The following is a 26,684-nucleotide window of genomic DNA, read 5'->3' as shown; positions in this document are numbered from 1 at the left end:
TCACCTTGAACCTGTGATCCTCTTGCCTTCGCCTCTCGAGTGCTAGAATTGCAGGTACCACTACACTTGGCCATGACACTTCTTTAGTCAGGATAATGTATTTACAGGGAGGACGTCTATTGCTCCAAATGCAGGGGGAAGGTGACCCTACATGCACTTGTCTCAGTCTGCCTTCGAAATCTGCCTGGAGGCAGGATACGCACCTTTCTCTAACCTTGAGAAAGTCCAGTAATGAGCACAGAGAACCATAAAAGAGATTTAAATAGTGTCTGGGAGAGAAGTTTAAACAGCAAAACTGACTCTGCTTGGGGAGAAGAGGAGGTGGGCAGATAACGAGAATAGTTTGGTGGCTACAGTAGTCCTCATAAACATCCAATACTTGATGTATTCATTTACTCGTACAGCTACACTGACGGCAAAGATAGGAGGGACAAAGGGAGAGCTAGGCGGAATGAAGTCACCCTACTCCATGGCTAGAAACCAAGAATTGAATAAAATCCAGTCGGTTCAACATACTCAAGTATTAAAGCTGCAGGGCAGGGGTCAGGGAAACTGAAATGCTTGCTCGGGCCAAGGTAGCAGTGGAAAGGAGTACCCATCCCCAGTGTGTTTGTTTAGGAGAGCATTGCTGGTTAAAGCTGGGGGGAAAAGTCAGGGCGGGCCCAGAGGATTTCCACCAGGAAAAAGACAGATTTACAGCTGAAGGTTCAAGTTCAGGATGTTCTCCCGTAAACCTGGTATTTTCAGTATAAAGAGAAGAGACTGTTTTGTGGTTTCTTTTCTGTGTCTTTCATCTGTGCTAGACACTGATTCATACTGGGGTCTGTCACAGCGACATACATGGCAAAAGCAGAAACCAATGATGGCAGCTCTTTCCTCCACACTGATGAGCAGAAAGACCCTCATCACACTGATGAGAAAGAAAAAGACTTTCTCAGAAAGTTTTCTGAGAAAACTGATATGCACAAATTTATGTTTCAGGATACAGTCTCTTGCAGGTTTCTCACTGTTGATAAACTGACATTTTTTTCATCATTTAGAGTAAATAAAGCTGGAATTCTAAACCATAAATTCAGAGGTGACCTTTTACTTACTTTCTTTATAGATAAATACGTTACATAATTCAAGCACCAACATAATATGTGCTTGAGTGTGGATAGAGAATGTTCTTCAAAGGCCCGCATGTTTTTCAAAGGCCTGTGTGCTAAAGGCGTGGCCCCCTGCTTGGCCTTCTGAGAAGGTGGAACCGGCGTGAAAAAGTTAGTTCATTGGTGGTGTGCCTTTGAAGGGGATATGAAGATGGGACTCAGTCACTTGCTTTCTGGTCATGAGCCGAGTGGCTCTCACTTCTGTGTGTGCCCATCGTGATGGTAATGGGGTAAGGCATCATATACTAAACCTCCGAAGCCATTGGACAAAATAAACCTTTCCTACTTGCATGCCCATTTAGCTCAGGGATTAATATTGTTACATCAATGGAATGCTGGCTGACAAAATAGTTTATATATATATATACATATATATATATTCCATTAATTTTCCAGTTTGTCTAAATACTGAAATGGGAAATTTCGAATCCTTCCAAGTCATAGGAAAGTCCAGTCCTAAAACTTTGTAAGGAGCCAAGGTAGCAGATATAGGCCTTTATTTCTCATAAGAAATGTTTTCTAATCAATGTTTTCAGTATTGAGCATTCGATCGCTGTGGGCATTGCATGTGACTTTTATCTTTGAAAGGGCTTCAGATTAAGCTCTCTGGGTCTCACCCACATCCAAAACAATATTTCTCTACATATCAGCTTCATGTCACAGACCAAGTTTCCCATCAGCCTCTATGCCGAAATTGATAAGAAGAAAAATCCTTCTTGGCTTGCGCTTTCTTTACTCTATGTATTATAAAATAGAACATGCTAAGGAAATTATGCCTTGATGAAGTCTCACTATATGGCCCTAACTGGCCTGAAACTAACTATGTGAACCAACTGACCTCAAACTCAGGAGGATTCCTGCCTGTGTGAGCTTTTAATATCCCACGAACAATCTATTAATGCATTTTGAGAAGATGTATACTTTTGGAGAATGTACCTTGTTTGCACCTGAAGAGGGTGCTGAAATCCTAATATTTACATTTAAAAATGATACTTATTTTTCTTTATGTGTATATGTGTGCACTTGTTTGCCTGTATAAGGACCCCATGCACACGCATGTCCACAAGGCTGGAAGAGGCTGGGACCCCTGGAACTGAAGCTACCGACAGTAGTGAGCTGTCTGGTGTGCGTTCCTGAAATGAACCCAGGTCCTCCACAAGAACAGCGAGTGCTCTTAACTGCTGAGCCATCCCTCTAGCCCCCTTCATATACATATTTTTTTTAATGTTCCCCATGACACAACAACATGAAAGTTGTTTCTGAACATGGCAATTTCCTACCACAGGCGGACGATCCAAGAGTAACAAGTGTGAAATCGGTTGAAGTCTACTTCTGCTCTTCTTCTTCCTGGAACAGTACTTCAGAGGTGAAGTCTGCAGTTTATACTATGGCTTGAATACAACTTGTTTACTTCAAAACTAATGCTAGGTTTAATTTTCATTATATTTAAACAGGAGGACCAGATCAAACTTTAAGAGGTGATTTGGGCTTAATCCCAACCATGAAATATCAATCTATTATATTGTTAATGGATTAATGGGCTAACGGACTGTACCAAGGATGGGTTTGTTATAGATGCTGACTTGAGCCTGCTATGGCAGGATGCGTCTATAATTCCAGCACTTGTGAGGCTGAGGCAGAAGGATCAAAAGCTCCAGGCAACCTTGGGCTGTGGTGAGGGGTTGGTCTTTGATGTTCATAGCCCCTACCTCTCACTGTGCAATGTTCTTAGCCCCAGCAGGAGTCACTGGACTCCGAGCAAATTCTCACACACAGATATGCACTGTAATGCCCTTCTTAAGAAATCACACATCCCAGGTATTGTTTATAGCAACAACATCCGGACAAAGATGGCTTACCTGTCTCGCTTCCAATCAAAGGCTGGTTTGCAAAATGCTTGACAAAATCCTTTAAAGTTGAATATTCATTAAAGCCAAATTTAAATGAGTACCCAGTGTATTCGACGTGAAAGTGCTTGACAGAGTCTTTGCCTCTGAAAGAAAACAAAAGTGCTTAATGTTATTTAATAAATAATGAGTCTTTTTGGAGGCAAACTATGAGCATCACCACCAGCCTTTGAGAATGAGGAACACAAAGTCATCCAAATCATTAAGAGTTTTAAGGCTGTCCTTCATTTCTTCTGGCAGAGAATACTCTTAGCTTTTCACTCCCCCAGAAGGAAGGAGATGGTTCCCCCATCTCCTCGTGGACTGACCACAAGGGTTCTTGAACATTAATGTCCATAAAGCATAAATTCCAGAAGACAGAGGTGACAGAAATGACGTGTTTGTCCTTGGCACTCCCTTGTCTTGGAGTCAGTCAGAAGTCCACTTCTGTCAGTGAGTTAAACGTCCCTAGTCTTCTCCTCCCTTGCCTGGGAGACTGTCTACTGAATAAAATGCCACATTTCTAAGGCTGTCATTTTTGAAATAAAAAGTATTACATAAACTCTCTCCCCCTCACTTTATTGGTCCCCATTTTATCTTTCTAGCCCCACCCCTCACCGTATCATCCACATCCCAACTTTGGAATGCATCAGAATTTACTGTAAGGTTTGTTCAAACCCCCACACAAAGATTCGACAGGTGGAAAGTAGGCCCTCCTTCCAAATTTAGGTTCTAAGGGCTTGTCAGTGGATGCTGCTGTCAGGGAAGTCAGCTTCAGGACCCTGTCCATCTGGACTTGCTGCACTTCTAGGAGTTATTTCCAGCTCTGCGCCTTACCTCCGATGTCCCTTTCACCTTCCCCTTGGTCTCTGCTGGTAGAAACCCTCACTACCCATTTGAGTTTTCCAGTAAATTCCACCTTCTTATCAAGAATCACATGATCATTCTGGCTCACATTGAGTGCTGTTTTACTTCTCAATCACCCAAACACTTACCCTCCCTCTTTGATGTTATTCCTGCATTCTCTTTTATAACGAAATTTGGGGTTTGTGGGTGCTGTGTGTCTTGCCAACAATGTCTCTGAATTAAGATGGTACAGAATGCATGCTTTCAAATATCTATCATCAAGGGAATGAACAAACACATGAATAAAAAATAATCATACCTTTCAACAACTGGCCTATGGATTCTGTCACCTCTGCTGGTAGCTTTCCCCTCTAAGTGTTACCAAGTATTGTAATGAAAACCGATGGCTTATATTTTAATTTTTCAGGAAGATGAAATGCATGCAATCTGTTTATAAACAGCTTATGATCAGATGAGCCACACATATAACACATTAATTTTATCTGTTATCCAATAATTCTACATGTTTATTTGAGGTATTTGGGAGGGCCGTGCAATACAGCACCCCAACAAGCAGTCTCCCTGTCGTATGCTCACCTTTCCTGTCAATAAGAGAAAACAAGAACTTTCCTCCACTAAAACAGGATTCCATCTTGGACTGGTAGTTTTTGCATCCCCATTCTTTATTTTCTCTTTGTGACTATGTACATGTGTTCTCACGTGTGCATAAGCACATGTGTGCACGTTTGTGGAAACCAGGGGTTAACCTCAGGGGTCATTTCTCAAGAGTCTTCTACCTAGAATTTTTGAGACAAGGTTTCTCACTGAACCTGGAATTCATGGATTCAGCAAGGCTGGCTATGGCCAGTGAGCCCCAGGGATACTTCTGTGTCCTCCTCCCTAGTTCTGGGATTATGTACCAACATGCTCAGTTTTCATGTGGGTGCTGGGAGTCAAACTCAAGTTACTCTTATTTTTCTTGCATAGACTTTACTACTACGGAATGAGCTATTACCTTAGCCCCTAGTCCTGTTACTTAGAGAATTTATAAATAAAACTTGCCAGGGTAACATCAAAACATTAGTAGATATACCTCCCCTTTCATTGCTTGGATTCTCCCTCACTCTCTACCTATCTCTCCCTCTCCCCTTCAAAGAGGCATGTAGATCCACTGCTAGGGAATGGAAGGCGTGGCAGGCAGCATTCACAGATGCCCCAAGCCTAATCCCATGGAGTGTATATCCCCATTCCAATTATCCAGGTAAAAACTAATCTAGATGGCTTGGTGAAGAGATTTCACGGATCGTTAAATCTTTAAATTGGTTCATCTTAAAATAGGAAGATTCCCTGTGTAGGCCTGACCTCTTCACACGAGCTCCGTGAAAGAGAGCCCTCTCTGTCCCCAGAAGTGGGCATCAGAGAGATGAGCTTAGGCTGCCAGGAAGGCGGCGCACACCCATGCTAAGTCCATCACACAGGTCACATAGCATGACCTGAAGTGGCATCTGTCAGTCCACGCTGGTCCTTGAAAGGCAGCTAGGAGAACAGGGGCCCTAGTCACACCACAGCAAGGAAATGAAAGCAAAGCGTAAAAGGCAAGGAGGAAGTTAACGGTGAGATGCTGAGTTCCAGAGAGGAGCCCCAGCTGCAGGTGGCATCCTTATTTCAGGCTGGTAGAATTTAAATAGAGAACCCACCCACGCTAGGCCTGGACTTTAATACACGTAGAGAGAGTGGTATGATCAGTTTGTGTTGTTGGAAGCTGCTACATTTTCTGGTAATTTGTTATGTAGCATAGAAAAAATGAATACTGAAGGTTCCAAGTCTAAAGAGAGGATAAGCAATGTTAATTCTTTGCTGTTGAGCTCATAGAAGCCTGTCAACAGTTGTTTAGGGAAATAATTTTGGGGTTTGTTTGTATGTGTGCACGCATGAATGTTCACCTGTATACAGGCATGCTTGTATGTGCAAGTTCATGTGCATGCCTGTTGTATGTGAATGTGGAGGCCAGAGGCCAGCCTTGGTTTTTGTCCCAGACACCAGTCACCTCTGGCCTAGCACTCACAAAGTAGACTAGACTGGCTATCCAGTAAGCAGTATCTGTTTCCACAGCAACAGGATTGATAATATACACTACCATAGCTGACTTCCTGATTCCCTCCCTCCATTCCTTTCTTTTCAGTTCTGGGACCTAAACTCAGTTTCTTGTACTTTCAAGGAATTCACTTTACCAACAAAGCTGTCTCCCTAACCTGGGAAATACTTCCTTATTTTCTCATCCAGTTTTCAGTTTGTTTCCAATCAGAGAGAGGGGAGAAAGAGAGGGAGATGGAGAGAGAGAGAGAGAGAGAGAGAGAGAGAGAGAGAGAGAGAGAGAGAGAGAGACGAGGGAATTAAAAACAAAAACCTCAAACCAAATAAACCAAAATTGCTTCACTGGATGGAAAGGAGATGCAAACAGCAGCCAGGGTACAGCTACTGCCATCCAGAGAGTTCAAGGAAGCCAGGGGCCCACAGCAAGGGGGAATGCGGGGGAGGGGGGGGATGCCGAGGACCACGGAGGACCATACTGGCTTGAGGGAATGCGCTGAGAAGGGACCGTACGACGTCCTCCAAGCGCTCCTGGATTTGTGGAGGGGCTGCCACAGTCTTACAATGGCCATCGTTAGTGGAAAACTTGTAGAGCTTTAACATGTCCAGTTGAAATGACAAGAACCCAAGGAAACTCACTGCTTGCCACTAAAAGCCAGGGTGCCAGGTGCAACTCAGAGGAGCTAGATTAACTCACCACGTGGGGAAACTTTGAAAAAATGTAAAGTTGTACATTGTCTACTGGAGTCTGTGACTATGAAAACTCAGGGTTACAAATCATTCTGGCTTTCTCAGGCAAGAAAGGGACAGCAAAAAAGGAGCTGAGTCCAGGAACTCAGATGACAATGTTGTTTTCTTTGTTGATTGAGTCAAGCCAGACAGCCCACCACTTTGGGTTTCAGGTCTTCATGTGTCCAGTGACAGGTTAAGATTAAATAATTTCCAAAGTCTCTTTTTGTTTTGACACATTTTTCCTGCTAGTGAGTGGAACAAGGAAGATGTGTATGTACGTGTGTGTGTGTGTGTGTGTGTGTGTATGTGTGTGTGTGTGTTCCTGTAAGTGCAAGTGCCCATGTTGATCTATGAGATCTTCTTGAAGCTTGAGTTACAGGCTATTGTGAACTGCCTGGCATTGATGCTAGCAACTGACTGAGCTTGGGTTCTTTCCAAGAACCCAATGCTCTCAACCATTGATCCATCTCTCCAGCCCTGAGAAGATTTCTTTACAGTCCCACTCTTCAGAATTTGAAATCCTTTAATCTGGTGACTCAGCAGGAATCAGGGAGGGTTTATTGTCTGGCAGTCTGAGTGCTGTAAAGCGAACACTCGACGGACGGGACCGAAATCTACCAAGTCCTTCAGCACCTACCTCACGGAGAGAGAATAGAGTCCAGTCTGCTCATTGCTGTCCCTTAGTAGGTAGCTACCATCACGTCCATTGGAGAGGAGAAGCGCCTCAGCTGCATGGCGTGTGAGGTTGCCATGATACCACCTACAAAAAACAGAATAACACTTTCCTTTGGGATGAGCCATGGGTGATCCTTCTCTGGAGTTTCTCTCAAAGATTAACTAGCAATATTTTCCATCTTAAGGATGCCAGAGGCCAACCTCTCAACCCCAGCACGAGGACAAGAAAGCCCCTGGATGAGTTTGAGGGAAGGAAGAGGTCCATAGCCACGTGATATAGGCCGATTATGTCCGACAGTTCCCACATCGTCCTAATCTCCAGTCCTTAAGAATGTGACTTTATTTGGAGAGAAGTGAAAAGGAGGCGAGTCTGGTGGGCTCAATCTAGTGTGGTTGGAATCCTGTAAAACGGGAAAGCTGAGGAGAGATTTCCATGTAGGAGAATGCTCTGTGACCAAGATGATAGCCAGAGAGCAGGAGATCTCAAACTGGGTCTTCCTTACAACCTTCTGAAGGAGCTGACCTCAGAGATGCCTCAGTTTTGAACTTCTAGCCCTCAAAGCTGTGTGAAAGAGGATTATTCTTCACCAAACCACCCAGTTTGTGAGGCGGCCCAGTAAACTAATAGTGTTTAAAGGGCCCAAGGTAAAGTAGCCATAGCAGAGGCCGGGGCGATGGACCAGTGTGCCTGTCATTACACCCTGGGAAGACAGAGAAAGGGGATCTCCAGAGCAAGTTTGCTCAAAAGACTAGTCTTACCCACAAGCTCTGAGTTTAACTGAGAGACGTTGCCTAAGTGGGTAAGGTGGAAGAGCTATGGGGAAGAAGTCCCAACATCAACCAACCCTCCACATTCACATCACTCCTCTGTAACGTACACGTGTCCACACACATGCAAGCATGTGTACATATACATAAACATGACAATGGAAAAGGAAAAAGAAGTAAGAACAAAAGAGTTGTAAGAGCATTGACCAGTTTCTCTTTCCTCTGACCTCTGTCGCTCTTTCCCAAGCGCAGGACAGTTTTATGGGGAGGAAACCAAACTACCCTACAGTCCTTGGTCATGAGGAAAATGAGGCTGGGCACAAAGAACCCTAGTGTTTCATAGTGTCAAGTCAAAGACTGTTTCAAGTTGACAAATATCTGAGGAGTTGGGAAAGTCCCAAGGAGATTCAAATTGATCTTTTCATGGGCCTGTGTTTTGAATTGATCTTTGTGGTTGAGAAAAGGCAATGCATATATGTGGTAAAAGGAAGACAGTTAACAAAAGCCCTTATCTTATCCTTGAGCCTCAGTTTCCCTGTTTCTTCCTCCAGGAGACAGTTTACCGCAGACCTGTGTCTCATGTGCCCATGCATAAATTCAGCTAGCATTCAATTCTGGATTCAACCACAGATCTCTAATTCTACAAGGATAAAGAACACTCTAGGCCATGGCTCTGCACCTTGGACCTTTATCCTAGTGACAGGTCCTCCACTTAGTCTTTAAGAACATCATTATGGCAGTGCAGTGTGGTAACTGGGGTAGCGACCCTGAAGCCATGCTGTCTGGGTCCCAATCCAGGTGACGCCTTTCTCCCAAAGCAAGACTTTAGGCAATTTGTTTCACCAGGCTGAACCTCAGCTCCATTACATCCAAAGTCAGATCAATAACAGCTGTATATCACAGACCAGCAGTGAGAACTGCTCATGTTCACACCAGTGAGATACATCAGAACTCAGTAGGTTAGTCACTGTCATGAAGGGGCGAGATTCACTCGGCTGTACCTAGTGAATTCTCCCTCCGCTGTGATATCATCCCTTTCCCTATCCTAATTTGTATAACTTCCATTTACTTCAGATAAGAGAAAGCTAGGTAGGGTGGTAGTTGCCAACTGCAGGGACCTACAGTCCCAGGGCGCTGGTGACGTGAGGCAGAGATGGCCAGTCCTTCAGATAATACCAGCATGATGAGATAAACGGTGTTAGGGAGGCATCTGAAGGAACATCTTTTTGCTAACATCACAGGCATCCATTGCAATGTGGCTGTGCATGAAGTGTCAGCCTGGGCAGTGAAGAGTAAACGTGAGACTGTGAAAGGAAGTTGCTCCCTATATCTCCCACTTCGTCGGTTTCCTAACCCTGCTGTTGCTAGTGGCCCTTTCTTCAGCAGAACCCTCTCATTGTGGAATTACACAAGTGGCTGAGAGCACCCGGATGTATCCCTTCTCTATCTGTCCATCCATCACCTTTACCCTTCCCTTTTTATCACAGGCTCTTGTTTCCTTTGCCACCCAGAGCCCTCATCTCCTCTGAGGACCTTTGAAGTTTTGCATTTTGCATTCTATCTAAAAGCTAAGTTCTGATGTGCCAAACAGAGCAGCACCATGTTTGTCTGGTCTTGCTGTGGGGCCCACACAAGGTGGCCCGACTGTGCTCCAGGAGGGAGCACACACAGCCTACTGGGGGGAAAAAAAGCTCCCCACGGTCATTTCTTCCTGCACCTTTGTAAGACTGATACTTTTAGAATGAAGTGCAGTAAGGAACCAGGTGACTAGCGGGCAATGCTAAGAGAAGACATGAGCTAATGAGAACATCCATCCATCTTGGAGCCAAGCACATGGGGAACAGAGTGAGCAATGCCGGGAGAAGAGGCCATGCTTTTCCAAACGAGCTTAGGAACCACGTGGTCCCCACCAGCAGAAACTTCAGATTGTCACGTATCGAGATGATGATATGGAGGGTCACAATATCCAGAGAGAAAACCTTATTTTCATGGATTGAGATGTTACCTTCTAGTATACATTTCCCCAATCCCTTAACTTTTGAAAAAAAGAAGCCGCAAACTTTACTAAGTTATATACCACTAATATGTAAGACATTCCCTTAGCCACTGGTAGTATGTGGCTACGCAGTTTAGAATAAGGCTTATGTTCCTACTTCAAGTCTTTTGGTCTTACTTTCCGTAGAGAAACAAGGTGAAGAAATTACTACTGGTAACTGTGTTTTAGGAGCAATGTGTTATAAATCACCTTTTATCCCTACATGAGAGCACAGTTGCGACTCAAGGTCCGTGGCATTAACAGAGCGTAGACGATCAGACTTGAACAGCATATTTGGCCTGGGTTTGTAAGGCTATCAAAACTAGCAGTTGACCTTGGAGGAAACAGTGGTGTTATCTCTTCCCTGCTACAGTAGCAAATTAGGAAACACCCACCCACTAAATAGTTTTCATAGCTGCCTCTCAGTGAGGTGCAGGAAATAAATGCAACCACAGAGAACACAGGCAGGCTGGATCCAGAAAGCTCGCCTCCAATTCAGCCCCGCCTGCCTTCATCCCAGTGCCTTTCCAGGCTAGACCCTTTGGGGAGGCTGCTCCAGCATGCTGCAAACACTAAGGAACTTTGTCCTTTGGATTTTAGTATTTAAATGTGCTGGTCCAAGTTTATGTCTCATTTATGCTCTGTCCGTTGAAGAACAGACTTTAAAACTTTTGAAATAATACATGGTATGTATCAATGCATGCTCGCATACACACAAATACACATGCACACACACATACACACCTGTGTATATATGTTAAAAGAACACCCAAGCCATGTGAAGCTCTGTGAGTTCTAGGACAGCCAGAGCTACACAATGAAACCCTCTCAAAAACAAACAAACAAACAAACAAAATAAAGCAATCCAAAAAGGAAATACTACAAGAAAAATTATCCTTTTACATTCTATTTACTTCTATATTTTTTATATTTATCTTGAACAAATATTTATATCAACCACTAAATTCAGTACCAGACCACTAATGACGTTGCCACTGGAAATCAATGCAAAGCCTTGCTACTCAAAATCTGGGCTGGTCACATCTTCAGCACCTGACATCTTGCTAGAAATATATATATTCCTGTCCCCCAGGCTCCTGACCTGTTGTGACTTAAATGATAGTTACCCCGCTAGGAATTTGAGAGACATAAATGTGAAAGACCCTTGTTCCCAAGACCTTTCAGGAGCCCTAATGGCTTGAGTTTGATGTTTGACATCGGGAGAAAAGAGTGAGGCAAAGTACTACAGGAGAAGGGTCTTCAGACTAGCACAACCAGAAATCCCTCATGGCTGACATCTTTGTATTGCGTGGTACTGGATCTTGCAGGAGACAGGGAAGATCCAGGGAAGCTTTATGAAGGAAGGTGATCGTGATTTGGGCTTAAGTACGGATATTTGATCTGTTAGGTAGTGAGAGAAAGGACATTCCAGGAGGAAAGTACACAAGCAAAGACATTGGAGTCAGCTTATACACAGGTACAGGAGAATCCCTAGCTGAAGCACTGGGTCCGTGTTTGGGAGTCATGCAAAATAATGCAAGAAAAGCTGCTGGTTTGCATATTCATTGAGGGTGTTTATTGTTCCTTTTCCTCCCTCTTCCCCCCCCCCCTTCCTTCCTGTACTGGGGGTTGAACCCAGAATCTTGCACATGTTAGGTAAGTGGATATATATATATATATATATATATATATATATATATATATATATATTTGGTTTTTTGAGACAGGGTTTCTCTGTAGCTTTGGAGCCTGTCCTGCAACTAGCTCTTGTAGACCAGGCTGGCCTTGAACTTACAGAGATCCGCCTGCCTCTGTCTCTCAAGTGCTGGGATTAAAGGCATGTGCCACCACTGCCAGGCTCAGATTGTTCATATATTTAATTAAATCCCCGCTTCCTGGCAAAGGGCAGTGACCTGGAACTTGGATTCTGTCTAGAGTTATAAAGGACCATACATTTGAACCTAAAGCAGGAATAGAAACCCCCGATTGTAGGAAAGGGCTAAAAGGCTCTGGAGCCGAACAGCTAGCATAAGAACTCAACAGTTTTCTTCATTTTTCCCTTCTGTTTCAAACTGCTTTCATTTTTGAACGACAGTGACACTCCCCGAACATGGCAACATGCAATGTTGTGCCACTCTCCTTCCCTAAAGCCACGGCACAGATCTGTGGTTGAACCTACGGGTTGGCTTCACATTCCTTGTGAGCACAGCAGTGCCAAAACATGAAATGACCTCACTGGGCTTCCCTGGTCCAGGTTGTCTTCTCTTGGGTTGATCTGATCTGAGTTGTTCCAATTGGATTGCCTGAGCATTGGTTTCATTCGTGTTCATTTGGACATAGAGTCAGTGCTGGATGCTCCAACCGTGGAAAAGGCAAAGCTCTTGGCCTCTCTGCGTGCCATCAGAGATTCTCAATGGAGGATAAAAACATCTCTTGTTTAGCTCAAGAGCTCTCAGTGCTGCTGTTGGTATCACGGTCAGGCTATATCCAAACAAGATGGTCTTGTCTACAGAAGTGTGGCACACACCCACAGGGTTGAACTTAACTTCTCAAGTAGAGAGAGGCAATCAGAAGCTATGCACAGGGTTGAGGAAGTTCAAAAACGGCTCAGGTAGGCGCAACACGTTGTCTGGGGGAGGCTGAGTCTCCCCGCGGTCTTTCCAGCAGGGAGTTTTTGGTGATGGAATCAGTATGGTTGGGACTTTCCATGTTACTGCTCTAAATGTCCCATTTTATGTGCCCTACTATAGCAGAGCTACATAGTGAGGCTAGTTGTCCCAGGCTCTAGGAAACAGACAGGGGTGACAGCAGAGGCACAGCATGCAAATACCTAGCAACTGAAGCCACAGGATCAACCTGTTATTGGAATCTGAGGACTGAAGCTGGATGTTCCGGGAGATGAAAGCGCACAGACGGATGGAAGAAGAGAGGCAGTGACTCAGACACAGGAACCAAAGGGATAGCGATGTGGCAGGACGGGGAATGCAGGCTAGGAATTCCAGCAGGCAAGGAGTGAGGCAGCAGGATTAGGAGTTCAAGGCCAGGCTAGGTTACACAGTTAACCCAAATCTCAAAAGATGAGGGAAAGAATGAATGAAAAAGAGGAGGGTTGGGGGTGGGCGAGAGTTCTCTCATCAGGACCTACTTCCAAGTGGAATCAAGGGAGAGAAGAGATTGAAGAAAGGAAGAGGAAGAAGAGGAAGGGAAGCATAGAGAGGTAGATGGAGAATACTGAATCCCACAGCTCACCCAGTCAGGCAGAAGTATATGTGTCCTGTGCAGTTAGGAGCGTGTGACTTAGAGAATGCAGTGCATGACGCCCGTCTGTGCTCTATGTGCCGTCGTACCGTTTGTGAACCGGGCAAGGGGTTGGAGATTGAAACACACCAAGACACACAGACAGAGACACAGGTCATCCTTGATGCCAGAATGCCCCCAAGAATGCCCCCTTTATTGTGTTCAGGGGCAGCTTATATAGGGATCCTTAACTGATAGCCAGGCCCCAGCCAAACCCACCAGAAACCACTCCCCTGCCATCAGGAACTCCTGGGGGGTCTCATGCTCAGAGCAACTGTAGGCACTCAGATCCGGGGAAAACAGGTTGTTTACAAGAAATTCAGGATCTGGGGGTTCACAACTCCCAACAAGAGAATGCACTGATAGTGACCCAGCCATCACACCCAGACAACAGAGGCAGAGAATACAGCAGCCACAGAAGGAGAAGCTCACAGTGCAGACCCTGAGACAGATTCCCAGGCCCAGAGGGTTAGCTACTGGGAGCAGCTGAAGGATGTAGCCGCTAATGGGAGGCTAAGCTAGAAACCGCATCTCCTCCCCACGCATTCCTAGTGTTCAGCCCCCAGGCCAGCCTGCATGGTGTTAGAGCATCATTCCCCGAAGGGTGTGAGAAAGGAAACACTTAGTTTGCCCTGGGAAAAGCCTTCTGTGGGTAGGAACTTGAAATTGCCTGTGCTGACTGGTCAAGGATGCCAAATCCAAGCATCCCTCAGAAGGTTCTGCCCCTGAAGGAAATCAAGTGGATTGGGCACTTGCTCTGACTGCTCTTGTATCACTCGGAAAGTGCTGGTTTGGGGTTAGCTATCTTAGGACTACTCTTGCCAGTGGCAGCCTACCCTGTGGGTACAGGAAAGAGCCCTAAACACCAAGGGATGTAAAAATTATGGACACGGAGCTCCTTGTTCCAGTTCGTGTCTACTACATGGTTCCAACTGGTATTGGTTTAGTTCGCCAGTAAAAAGCCTTAAATGGACGGGAACTGAGTAAGCAGACTATGACATCACCAGGCTGAAGTCAACAGCCTTGAGTTCTAGTTTTGGCTTTGGGTCGACAAGCACTGAAGCATTTGTTCTTTGACAAAAGGTAGTCTCCCAGGGAAAAGGTAAAACGAACGACCTATAGTTCTGCTCCAGAGGGGCTCCCTTCCAAAAGGGGGGGTAAAGTAAGTGGCCTGACTCCCGAACACCATAGCACTGACACCCACACAGGCTCAAATGTCACCCCCAAAATGTGAAAGGCACAGGTGTGAGTCCAGACAATAGGAGCAATGATACAAACCTAGGCAGCTTTAGAAATATGCAGCACTCAAACACACAAAAGAAGGAATTAGAAGGTATTTGTGAGTCTCAAGGTTTTCACATCTTTTATTACATTAAAAGAAATTCACTCCGTGGGGGGTGGGGATACACAAAGATAAAACAAAACAAAAGAATTCAAAAGTAGTAGAGTTCTGCTTTCTGGGGTGTGAGTCACTTACAGTGTTCCATGGCGTGCCTGACTCCCGCCCACATCCCTTATTCGGGTCAGCAGTTTGTCTTCCATTCACCAATCTGTGAATTGCCTGAGGAGTTCTAGGCTCCTGAACCATGGCCATTCACGCTCAACTACCTCATTGTCCTACTCAAAAATACAACATGATGACCATGCAATCAATTCCACTTTTCTACAAGCATCGTAAGAGTTCATATCATCCGCTAATCAACTCTATCTCAGACCCTCTGGAATCCAGACTAAACCTAGTATCCTAAGTTTAAGTGTGTGTGTATGAGAGAGAGGTGTTGTATGTGTGTGTGTATGAGAGGTGTGTGTGTGTGTGTATGAGAGAGATGTGTGTCCGTGTGTATGAGAGAGAGAGGTGTGTATGTGTGTGTGTGTATGAGAGAGATGTGTGTCGGTGTGTGTGTATGTGTGTATGAGAGATGTGTGTATGTGTGTGTGTGTATAAGAGAGAGGTGTGTGTGTGTATGAGAGAGGTGTGTATGTGTATGAGTGTGTGTGTATGAGAGAGAGGTGTGTATGTGTATGTATGTGAGAGAGATGTTTGTGTGTGTGTATGTGCATGTGTGTGTGTGTATGAGAGAGAGGTGTGTATGAGAGATGTGTATGTGTGTATGCGTGTGTGTATGAGAGAGAAGTATGCATGTGTGTGTGCGTGCGTGTGTGTATGAGAGAGAGGTGTGTGTGTGTGTGTGTGCATGTGTGTGTGTATGAGAGAGGAATGTGTGTGTATGTGTGTGTGTATGAGAGGTGTGTATGTGTGTGTGTGTGTGCATGCATGTGTGTGCATGGGCATGCCATGGGATATATGTGGAGGCTAGAGGACAGCCTGTTGGAATCGGGTCTTCCACCACACGGGTCTCAGGGATCGAACTCAGATTGTCAGGTTTGCTGGCAACTGCCTTTACCTACAGAACCATCTCTCTGGCACAATAGTACCTATTCTTTAGGGAGAAGGCATTTTTAACTTTTTGCTCTGTCTTTTATATAGTTTTTGATGAGCAACCGGTAAGTAAAATTGACTTATCACTGCAGGGACACTGGTCCACTGGAGCATGACTCTGGCAGGCCGTGCCCTTTCCCCATCCTCTCCACCTTGCTGAGGAAAATGTTAGGTTACATCCCTCAAGCTAGCGAGCAAGGTCTATTTCCTTATTTGGCCACTTTCTTCTCCTGAGGCTGCTGGTCCAAATAAAATTAAGCACTGCATCCTAACACAGGGTTTTCCCCTTTACCTTTATAAACAGCCAAGTGTGTGTTCCACACCTGTCTCCTCTCTATCCAGAGGGACAAATATCCCCTACCCCTTACCTTTCTCCCTCATCCTCTATCTCCTCCACCACCACATCTTAGCCCTGTCTAACAGAGCCCTCCCCTTTTCCTCCTCTTTAGAAAGACACCTGCAAGATCATTTGCTGCTGTTTTTCTGCCTGAGTCAGAAAACACCCGCTTTAACTTTTCCTCCCCACTCAGTAAAGGATCTCTCTGTAAAACAGGTGTTTGGGTGTGGTGTGTGCCTAATCTGGGGTCTGAGAGGAAGCTCTCTCTTTGGGGTTCCTTCAACCATGATATGACAGGCCTATATAATCTCATAAGTGTCTCCAAAATACAGCATTTTTTCATGTAATCCTAATGTCAATATAAGCTAAATGGCTACACGTATGCATTTTAAAGGTGCAAGTCTTTTAGAATTCAGATAACATGGTCAGATACTAGTTGGGTGGCTTGGACTGGGTGGGGTTGGGGGTGTGCCACGGAACATCTGGAGGAGGGCAAGGGGCGGTGCCAAGACTAAGTTCAGCTTCAGGCAAGGAGCAGGGAGCATGAGCCAGAGTGTGAAAAGGTTACTATCTGAGCAAGGGTTTAAAAACCAAGGACAAACATCATATGTACTCACTCATAAGTGGCCTTTAGACATAAAGCGAAGAAAAACCAGCCTACAATTCACAATCCCAGAGAACCTAGACAACAATGAGGACCTTAAGAGAGACATGCATGAATCTACAAACGAAGGAGAAAAATAAAGATATCCTGAGTAAATTGGGAGTAATAGGGATCATGGCAGAGAGTAGAAGGGGAGAGGGAAGGGATTGGACAAAAATGTATAGCTCAATAAAAACAACAACAACAACAACAACAACAAAAACTTATGGGCCTGGTTCTGGAAGTGAAATACCACAGTGGCTGCTTGGCTAGAGCTAGCCAGACTGAACGCCATCTCCAGTAGGGGCCTGGGATGTCTTAGGACTTCAATCTTGTCAGCCTATCTCTTTACTCATGACCCCCACCCCAAATGCATCCACCCCACCCCTCTAAAGTGCTATGTTTTCTTATTCAGCTGACAAACATCATCCAGGGCCACCATCCCCCCTGCATCATGTCCTTCCAGAGATGGAGTGTTTCCCCAGGCAGCGTAAGGCCCTCAGCCCACACTGTTGCGTGTTCTTGCTGTGCACAGGGCGCATTTTGCTTCCGTGCAGTCCACGCTTTCCTTCCAGATCCTCCCAGCCTTGCACAATGTCCTCATTCCACAGCAGGGTTTATGAATAGGTGGACGAGCAAAGAATGCAGCCAAGCAGCCCCTCCCTATGTAAGGGACCTGTGGGACAGCTTCCCAAATGTGTAAGTGGAAGGGAATCACCCACGGGAGGAAAAGTAGAACCCAACTTAAGAAGAAACTTGCTAGCACCAAAACATCCCAGACAGTTCACTGCTTATGCAACATCAAACAGCCACGGAAGAGCCGCCTTCTACTTTTAGAATTCAAGATTTCAGAATAGTCCATAGAAAAAACGAGCCCCATCACTCTTCCGGGGGTCACATCTCTGTTGACACTTCCTGACTTGATAATGTTCCTAGCCTGTTTTTCTTTTTTGTTTTCTGTTCTAGCCCCAGAAAACTGAACATACACAGAACTGAATAAGGTTCTGGCTCCTTTGGATGCTGGCCGGTCCATATGGCCTATCTATTGTGAAGCACCGAATGACCGACAGCTTTTACAGTTATAGTAAGTTGTGCTAATTTCTAGAAGCTATAGAACTTTCTTTTTTCCTTCAGCTCACGTGTGCACCAAAAAGTGTACCATTTTAATGAAAAGAGAAGTTGCAGGAAAATTAGGAAGTTGTTTCTGTGGTCAAGAATGTGGGTTTTGTAAACCTGGGCATATGGCAAGAAGTAGGTTCCTCACTTTCTCGCGTTGGTAACACCAGCAGGATGTGAATTATATGCTCCTACAGGCAAAGAAAGGCCATAAAACTGTTGTGTGTGGTAAGCCTACAAGACTGAACGGTCACCATGATTGTTTAATTGCGGGGGCGCTCAACAAAGTAGCAATGCACAGCAGGAGGCCATCAGCCCACTGCTTATGCCTGCCACGTGGTCAGTTCACTTGGCTTTGAAAGTCACCAACTGTATCTCCAAAAGGAAAGCCTCAGAGCGCCTAATAGAGCCCTGTGAACGTCGGGAAGCTCACAGAGTGGGTGCGCTTGCATTGAAGCCAGCCACTCTGGAGCTCTAGCCAGTTGGATTGCTCAGGTCCCGAGACTCCTTACATGTAAAGTTGGAGTAAGTGTGTTTTGGGGAGGCCAGAGTCGGGGTTCACAAAGTGACTGCCTTGTAAAGGGAATTCATGGCATTTATCACGGTGCATTTCCTGGGCCAGCAAACTGCCAGCCAATGGCCAGTTCCGCCAACCGTTTGGCTTATATGGACTGAGAGCCAAGGATGGTTAGACAGTTTGCAATGGTTAGGGAAAAGTATGTGTGTGTGTGTGTGTGTGTGTGTGTGTGTGAGAGAGAGAGAGAGAGAGAGAGAGAGAGAGAGAGGAAGGGAAGGAAGGAGGAAGAGGGAGAGGGAGAATATATAAAATCCACACGCCATTATCCATAGCTAGTGTTTGGTTGGAGCCCTATCACGCCGTGTGTGCGTGTTTTCTTGTGTTTGACTAGTGTCAAAGTTGCATGTGCACTATCACACCATATGTGCGTGTTCTCTTGTGTTTGTCTAGTGTCACAGTAGCGTGTGCACTATCACGCTATGTGTGTATCTTCTTACGTGTGTCTAGTGTCATGGTTGTGTGTGCACTATTACGTCGTGTGTGCGTGTTCTCTTATGTGTGTCTAGTATCACAGTAGCATGTATGAGCAGCTGTGGGGAAGTCATGAAACCAAAATCATTTGTCACTTGCACCTTTGCTAAAAAGCTGACTTCTTTTGTTGTTGTTTTGTTTTCTGACAACCTCTGGCTTTCTCTTACATGTGAGAAAAAACAAAGGTTCTGTTTTCCTTTCTCCCTTCCTTTTTGAAAGACAGGGCCTCACCATCTAACTCAGGCAGGCCTCAAACTCACCAGTCGTCCTCCTGCCTCAGCATCCCAACTGCTGGGAGTGCCTGTGTGCACTCCCCACTTCGCAAATATTTTAAGGTAAACTCTCATTTAAAAAAAAAAAGAATTCTCCCTCCCTGTGTTTCTCTGTACACTAGTCATCCAGTTTCAGAAGCTAAAAGTTAGATCATAACCTATGATCTCAGCTTGGCACTGTTTAGGTCTCCTGAACAGATTCACACTCATGAAAATGTCAGTCCTTGAGGCGAACTCAGCTATTTTCTGAAGAGTCAGATCTTTGCTTTACATTTCTCTGGAAATGACAGCTGCATCAGCTTCAGACTGGAATCAGCCAACTCTTGGGCCTCAGTCTTAACGCCTGTGTAATTAGCCTGAGGTAGGGCGAAGTGCCGATGAACTCAGTAAGGAGAGGGGATGGGGCATCCCTGGCAGCTGTTAGCTCCAATTCCAGGGACTCTTAGAAAGAACACAACAGTAGGATCAATGAGGAGGACAGTTCTATTTTTGAATTTCCAGGCAAGGTTCACAGCGAAGCTTAATCTACATCCATCTTAACTCCTGCAGACCCTTTCATCTGTGTCGGCAGAAGTTGCCATGCCAACGGCTGTCCTTCCTGCATCACCTTCTCTTGATAGCCGGATCTGCCTTATTATTAAAAGCTCCTCCGAGACTCGTCTGGAGCTTTTCCTTGGACCTGTCTTTGAATCCTTAAAGACCCACAGGACTCCCCACCAATCACCTCCCCCCCTCCCCCCCCCCGTACCTCTCTGTCCTGGTAGACCCGAAGTGGTAGGAGTGTCTGTGGCTGGGTTGTAATCCCTTTTCAGATAACATTTTACAAACTGGACACAAGGACTACCCAACACCACCGCCTGTCCTGGGGATTCTGACAGTCCTGTGGTCCTTGCTGGTGTGCTAAGTGTGGGGAGCTGTGGCTGTGCTGAGCCTCCTAGTGCCTGACCCACCCCCACCAAGGAAGGGACCTAGCTGGTCCCACAGAGCCCAGCTTTCGTTGCCTCCCTTCCTGCCTGGGCCTGCCCTGTTCCTACACTTCTGGAACAAACAGGGCTTTGTTTCTCCTCGCCTTTGGGGCTCACTAATGGACTGAAGAGGAAAATAAGTGCTTTTGGACCGGCACTCTAACGGAGCTGAGTGGTTTGATGGGGCCCAAGTCTCCTTTAGAAACTATACAGCCAGTGTTCCTATGTGTTCTGGGAGGGCCAGGGATGGATTTGCTGCAGTTCTGGGTCTAGTTCACAGTAATTACATATTCAACAGCCTGAAGAAAAATGGGAACTAGAGAACCAAGGTTCGTCCCTTGCGTCTTTCTGTGGGTGTACGCCTCCACTAAATTATCTCTTTATCTCTATATAAAACACACAAGGTCCCTGGTTTCATCCCTGGCACCGCAGAAAACAAAACAACAACAAAAAGAAACATCTAATAACTGAAGAAGCTCATTAAAATAATTTAAAAATTGAAGTCATTAAATCTAGACATCTTTTATCTATCCATGACAAGAATAAAATCATTTTTAAAAAATATGGAGCTTTGAAAAAACTGGATTATTCTGGCTTGGTACAGATCATACATCACCAAAGTGGATTAAAACTTCAAAGACTGAGTTTCATTTCTATTCAGAATCCAGCCAGAGGCAACAGGCCCTTGCCAGGATTCCTCCAGTTATCTCCTATAAAAAGCTTGTCACTGGGGTGCCAGAACGGGGTAGGGGCAAGAATGGCTTCTGCTGGTGTTTAGATGTTCAGTTTTGCAGGATGGAGGTTAAATCACCATCAGTCTTGTTTATTTGCTTATTCCTTAGTAGAGCAAACAGCTCAAACAGGCCAGTGTCTGGAAGTAAAGGAATTCTAGAAATCAAGGATTTTTTGGTCCCCACACAGGTAGACCATTGATTATGTTTAAATGAACCATGTTCTTCACTGTTTTTCAAAGGAGGTGAAAAGATGCTAGTAGTGACAGCCGCAGCCTTAAAGTTGAAATGGGTGAATTTACATGAAACATGCACTTCAGTGAAGTTATTAGCCACAAGGTCCCAAACTCGCAAACAGAATGCGAGAACTTACTAGCGATTTCGCAATTTAGGGACACACCTAACAGAACTAAAATAAATGATAAAACTGTACTTAATACTTCAGAGAAAATACTCTGTATACCTTGATTCTAAATTCCAGTCCTGCTTTAGACAGATTTGTGTGTGTGTGTGTGTGTGTGTGTGTGTGTGTGTGTGTGTGTGTGCCATGCATGGCCTGGGCATCAAGAAAGGAAACAAAACAGTGGCTGAGAAGTAATTCAGCTGGTAGAGTGCTTGCCTCAAATACTGGAAGCCCTGATTACAATGGGGCGTGGCACCGTACACCTGTGATCCCAGCCCTTGGAAGGCGGAGTCAGGAAGATTAAGAAATTCAAGTTGTCCTCAGTTACCCTGAATCGTGCCAGTCATAAAGGAAAGAATGAAAAAAAAAATAACCAAATAAAAACGTCCTTTTGGCTGTCTTGTGCACAGAGAAGGTTGAGACCCATGCGGTAGAACAGTTTCTACAGCCGGAGTTTGCACTGTTTTGGGAGCCAAACTCCAAAAACAGTCGAGAAAATATCCAGGTCTTCTGATGCTGAGAAGTCTGGACACACACGCACCCTGATTTCAGGCCCTCAGAACTTGGGGTCAGGAGTCTGTTCTTTAGGGAGAGAAGCCTGTGGGTCACCTGCAGTGGCTTCATTCTGCCTCGGGATCTGCGTCAGCATCGGGCGGGCGCAGACACACAGGTTCATTCGTGTCCTCTGTGCTCAGCGCTCTGAAGCATACATCCTGCTTTCAGGATTTAATTAAAGAGACAGAGTCGAATATCTTCTGGGGCTGACTTCTCCTTTGGGGTGTCATACTTCAGTGGACCAAGGGGCCCGAAAACATAGCTACAAAGCCTCCGGAGCTGGGCAGAAAGGTGGCAGCTGCCCTGCTTGCCTCTAACCCTGGTTTGGACGCTCTCAGAAGAGCTCTTACCTCTTCTCTTTTAGAGTCGAAGAGTCACAGAGACTCTGTGACTCTGATAGCCTCTTGAGGAGTTTCCTTTATTGAAAATCCTGTCTGTCGAATCTGATTTGCCAAGACCTTAGATTTAAATCTAAAGAATTATTAAGAGCTTCTTTTAGAATTTTTTATTAATTCATTATTACTAGAGGTGTACGAGGTGCGTGCGTGCATGTGTGCGTGCGTGCGTGTGTGTGCATATGTGGGTACCTGCCTGCCACGTCACTCACTCTGTGGAGTCAGTTCTCTCCTTTCACCACAGCCACGGTTCCAGGGAAAAGCTCAGAGGGTCAGGCTGAGCCACAAGCACCTTCACCTGCTGAGCCAGCTGAGGACCGTGAGAAATTTTACAGTAGAACAACCCAAAACGATACAATCTCTTCAGTGTAAACAGAGATTTCCACCTATCTTCAGAGGAGGAGGGGTCCTCTAGCAGGTGCTGTCAGCTTTACTTCACTGACTTCTGATAAGGACAGGGTTTAACCCTTTGGGGCTCACTTTTATCCTTTGCAAGATGACAGTAGGTCTTATGTCACCGGGCGATGAGGGATTCCAACTACTTAAGGACAGCAAGTTCAGCATCCCCTCTCTTGGGAAGCACAGTGTTTGGGTGCAAGGCTCGGTCCCCAAGGAAGCCCCCTTTCCTCTCTGAGTAGCCTTTTCTTCTTGGCTAAAAGTCCCCATGCACAGTGCTGTCAGGCTCCCTTCTGATGCGCTCTGATGGTCCCACCTAGCCTAACCTTCTCGACCTCTCTGAATCCGAGCTGTCGCTACCTAGTTCTTGGACTGTGGCTGCCTAAGAGGGTGTGTTGCCTTTTCAGAGACTGTGCAAATAGTCTACGAAAGAGCTCCCAAGTGCCATGTCAGAAGACAGAACCATAAAGACCAGATTACTGCACAAACTTCCTCGTTCTTTTTCTTCAGGAATAATAATAATAAAAAAAACCAACAACCTTTTACTCGCAACAGTGTGGCCTTTCTGTGACCCACTTCGCTGCCAAGAGGCAGCGTTCAGCACTCTTCAGCCTGACGGTAGTGATAAACCAGCACAGTATCAAAGAAAGCAGGAGTTTCCACTCACACAACCCACTTCTGCCCCAATTGTTACAGGACACCCAACTGTTGATTTTGCCTCATGCTCTCAATCTAACTGTTTTCACTTAAAAAACAAAAATAGCTTACACTTACAATGAATCATTCCCCCCACCCTGCCAGGAAGCTCCCACAAATCAATAGAATGGCGAGGTAGAAGATTGGGGTGGCAGAGGGAAGAGACGTACAGAAGCTACTCACTGATTGAAGGCAACGTTCACACGGAGTGGCAAGCTACACTCCTTGAAAAAGCTCTCTTACCCCAAGTCTTGGAGCAGGTCTGTTCCTCCATCTGATCGACCCCACAGCTCTGAGGGATCCTGGGTACTCATGCTCCCTCCTAGAAGTTCCGCTCTGCCCATTCGTTCTTTTGCTTCTGATGGTTGCTTCCCTGCCAGGTGCTGTAGAGAGAGATGGGCTCCAGGGCTGGACACACTGCTCCTCAGTGAGACAGGAGCCTGCTGTGGCTGAGGCTCTGACTAGCAAGGAAGTGAAACTTGGTTGCTCCTCCCACTGACACTGCCTGCCACCCTGGGCCTGAGGCATAGGCAGGGGTGTTCTGTCAGTCAGGAAGTGTGCAAACTCGCAGCACCTCTGACACCCACAGTGCATCACCAAGTCAGTTTTTACCTAAAGGAAACAGAAAGACCACCCACCCAGGATTGAACTATTAGTTCAAACTCTCCAGAGAACGCCAAACTGGAGCTTCCCCCTAGGCAAAAAGTAGAGGAGGGTTCATGCACACACCCACCTCATGCAACAGCTCAAGGACCACCAAGGAAACTTCTACGTCAGAAACATCTTTTGAGTAGGTTTAGAAAATCAGAGTTTAAAAAAAAAGAAGGGAAGCAAGGAAGAAAAGAAAAAGAAGAAAGTCAGGCAGTTGTGGCACATAATTTAATCCTGGCACTCAGAAGGCAGAGGCAGACAGATCTCTGTGAGTTCAAGGCCAGCCTGGTCTACAGAGTGAGTTCCAGGACAGCCAGAGCTACAGAGTCCTGTCCTGAAAGCCCTGTCCTGAAAAAAAAATTAGAGTCAAACAACCAGTCCCATTTAATCCTAGCTTATTTTTGGTACTGTCTCCAAATTTCTTTCCAACATCCCCTTGAAGCTTAGGTTGGGGGAAAGTTAATGTTTCTCTTAGGGAAGAAGGACAGGGGGTTAAGGCTGTCACACACATGTCACACACATGCCCAAAGAAAGCCCTGGGTTCCATCCCCAACACCAAAAAGAGTCCTGTAATCCCAGCACTAAGGAGGTAGGCAGAAAGATCACAAGTTCAAGGCTACCCTCTGGTGCGGGACAGTTGTATTCTGTCAATTATGTTTTAAATAAACGCTGATTGGTCAGAAGCCAGGCAGGAAGTATAGGCAGGAAAACCAGGCAGGAAGTAGAGGTGGGGCAATAAGAACAGAAAAATTCTGGGAAGAAGGAAGCTCTTTCCCCAGTCCTGCCCAGATCACCAAAGAAGCAGGATGTGACCTGTTCAGCTGAAAAAGGTACTGAGCTATGTGGCCAACATAGATAAGAATAATGGGCTAACATAAGTTATAAGAGCTAATACAAAGCCTGAGCTAATGGGCCAATCAGTTTATAACTTATGGAGACCTCTGTGTGATTTCTTTGGGGCTTACTGGCTGTGGGAATGGGGCAGGACAGAAACCCCAACAAGCAGCCCCTCCATGCTACAATCCTCATCCACATGGTGAATTTAAGGCCAGCCTGTTTCAAAACAAAAACAGAAATAAACAAACAAGGGAAGGGATTCAGTGAGGAGATTGTAAAAGAAAGTTACAGAGTAGCATTTGTCTGGTCCTCTGGTGAGGGGAAGCAGGTCACATTAGCACTCACTGACCTTCAGTGGATTGATGTATGCTGGAGATGCAGTGTTATCTAGACTCGTATACAGTGGTGAATTTCATCTGCCTGGAAGGGTGGCAGTGGGTGGATAAAGAGCCTCCTCCCTGCATGTACCTCCTTCATTATCCCATGATGAACTGGGGTTCTCCAGGGGGCTAGTTCATTAGGTATCATAAGGAAATTGCTAGAATGAAGATGGGGCGAGCATGCTCTACAGTGGCAGTAGTCAGAGGTTGCTACTGTCTCCTTAGGAATCTTCCTCTTGTCTCTGCTTCCCAGTGGTCCCTGGAGCCCTGGCTTCCTCTGGTGGCCACTGAGAAATTCCTCGGCTCCCAGAGACAGTCCTGGGGAGAATCACCTGTGCTAACACACACATAACTGAGCACACAAAGCAACTACAGTGCTTTTGTAGGGTAGAGAGGGACCATGAGCACTGGTCAGGGGGAGCAGGACAGCAGGATAGCGGGACAGTGGGACAGCAGGACAGCCAGTGCAACAGATTGCCTCTCCCTTCCTGCAGCCCGTTTTTCAGGGTTTGACTCCCTTCTTCATTCACTCCCATTTTAGCACATTCTGGGGCTTCCATTTTCCCTATTTTTTTTTAGGGGGAAGGAAGTAACAGCCTAAGACCCCTTTCTTTTCCTCAACCTTCCTGGACCCCCTTTCCTTTTTTTTCTTTTTAATTTATTAGATGTTTAAAAAAAATACCAATCCAAGTTCCCACTCCTTCCCCTCCTCCCATTACCTCCACACACTCTCCTACCCCACCCCCTCTAATCCTCAAAGAGGGTAAGGCACATTGCCTTGTGGAAGGTTCAAGACCCTCCCTATTATATCTAGGCCGAGCAAGGTATCCCTCCAAAGAGAATAGGATCCCAAAAGTCAGTACATGCAGTAGGGATAAATCCTGGCCCCCTTTCTTATCTTGCTCCCCATCTATTGCCTTCTCCTGCAATAGATGGAACAGCCTCCTGCATGTCCCTTTCTCTAGGTGTCCCCCCCCCCCCTTTCCTAACCCTGCCCTCGGATCTACCCATCCAGCGTCATTCGGTTCTATCTACCACAATTAAGAGTTGATGTCTACATAGAAATATTTAACAGCATAACTTAAACTAGATCATATTTAGCAGCACACTTTATATTAGATACATTAGATGCTGCTTTTCTCATAATCTATTTCTTTTATGACTATGAGTTACCTTGTTTGCTTTTATGCTTGTATGTGCGCCGTGTGCGTGCACAAGGCTCATAGACACTAGAAGAGGGCATCTCTGGAACTGGAGGAACTGGAATCACAGGCAGCTGTGAGCCACCACGTGGGCGCTGAGAATAAATCATGACCACCTGTGAGAGCAGTAAGTGCTATC

The 26,684-nt window shown here is 45.6% G+C and overlaps 1 protein-coding gene across 2 annotated transcripts in view; it reads right to left on the bottom strand.

Moving 5' to 3' along the window:
- The window catches only part of Dapp1 (dual adaptor of phosphotyrosine and 3-phosphoinositides 1), a 49,242-nt gene extending 25,290 nt beyond the window's left edge, over positions 1-23,952 (bottom strand). The window contains exons 1-3 of one of the 2 annotated variants that reach the window (XM_048456833.3): positions 23,719-23,950; positions 7,341-7,463; positions 3,008-3,141 (exon numbers count right to left, since the gene is read on the bottom strand). In XM_048456833.3, coding sequence (XP_048312790.1) covers positions 3,008-3,141; positions 7,341-7,463; positions 23,719-23,819 — 358 coding nt within the window. In that variant the 5' untranslated portion in view covers positions 23,820-23,950. Of the gene's footprint in view, positions 1-3,007; positions 3,142-7,340; positions 7,464-23,718 lie in introns of both variants that reach the window. The other variant, XM_048456835.3, reaches the window with a different exon arrangement.
- Positions 23,953-26,684: the final 2,732 nt, after the last annotated feature.

Source organism: Myodes glareolus, chromosome 17 (genome assembly GCF_982192425.1).
Source record: "Myodes glareolus chromosome 17, mMyoGla1.1, whole genome shotgun sequence".
NCBI classification, from domain to species: domain Eukaryota; kingdom Metazoa; phylum Chordata; class Mammalia; order Rodentia; family Cricetidae; genus Myodes; species Myodes glareolus.
Note: the sequence above shows the minus strand (reverse complement) of the source record. Positions and strands in the feature narration are given on the sequence as shown.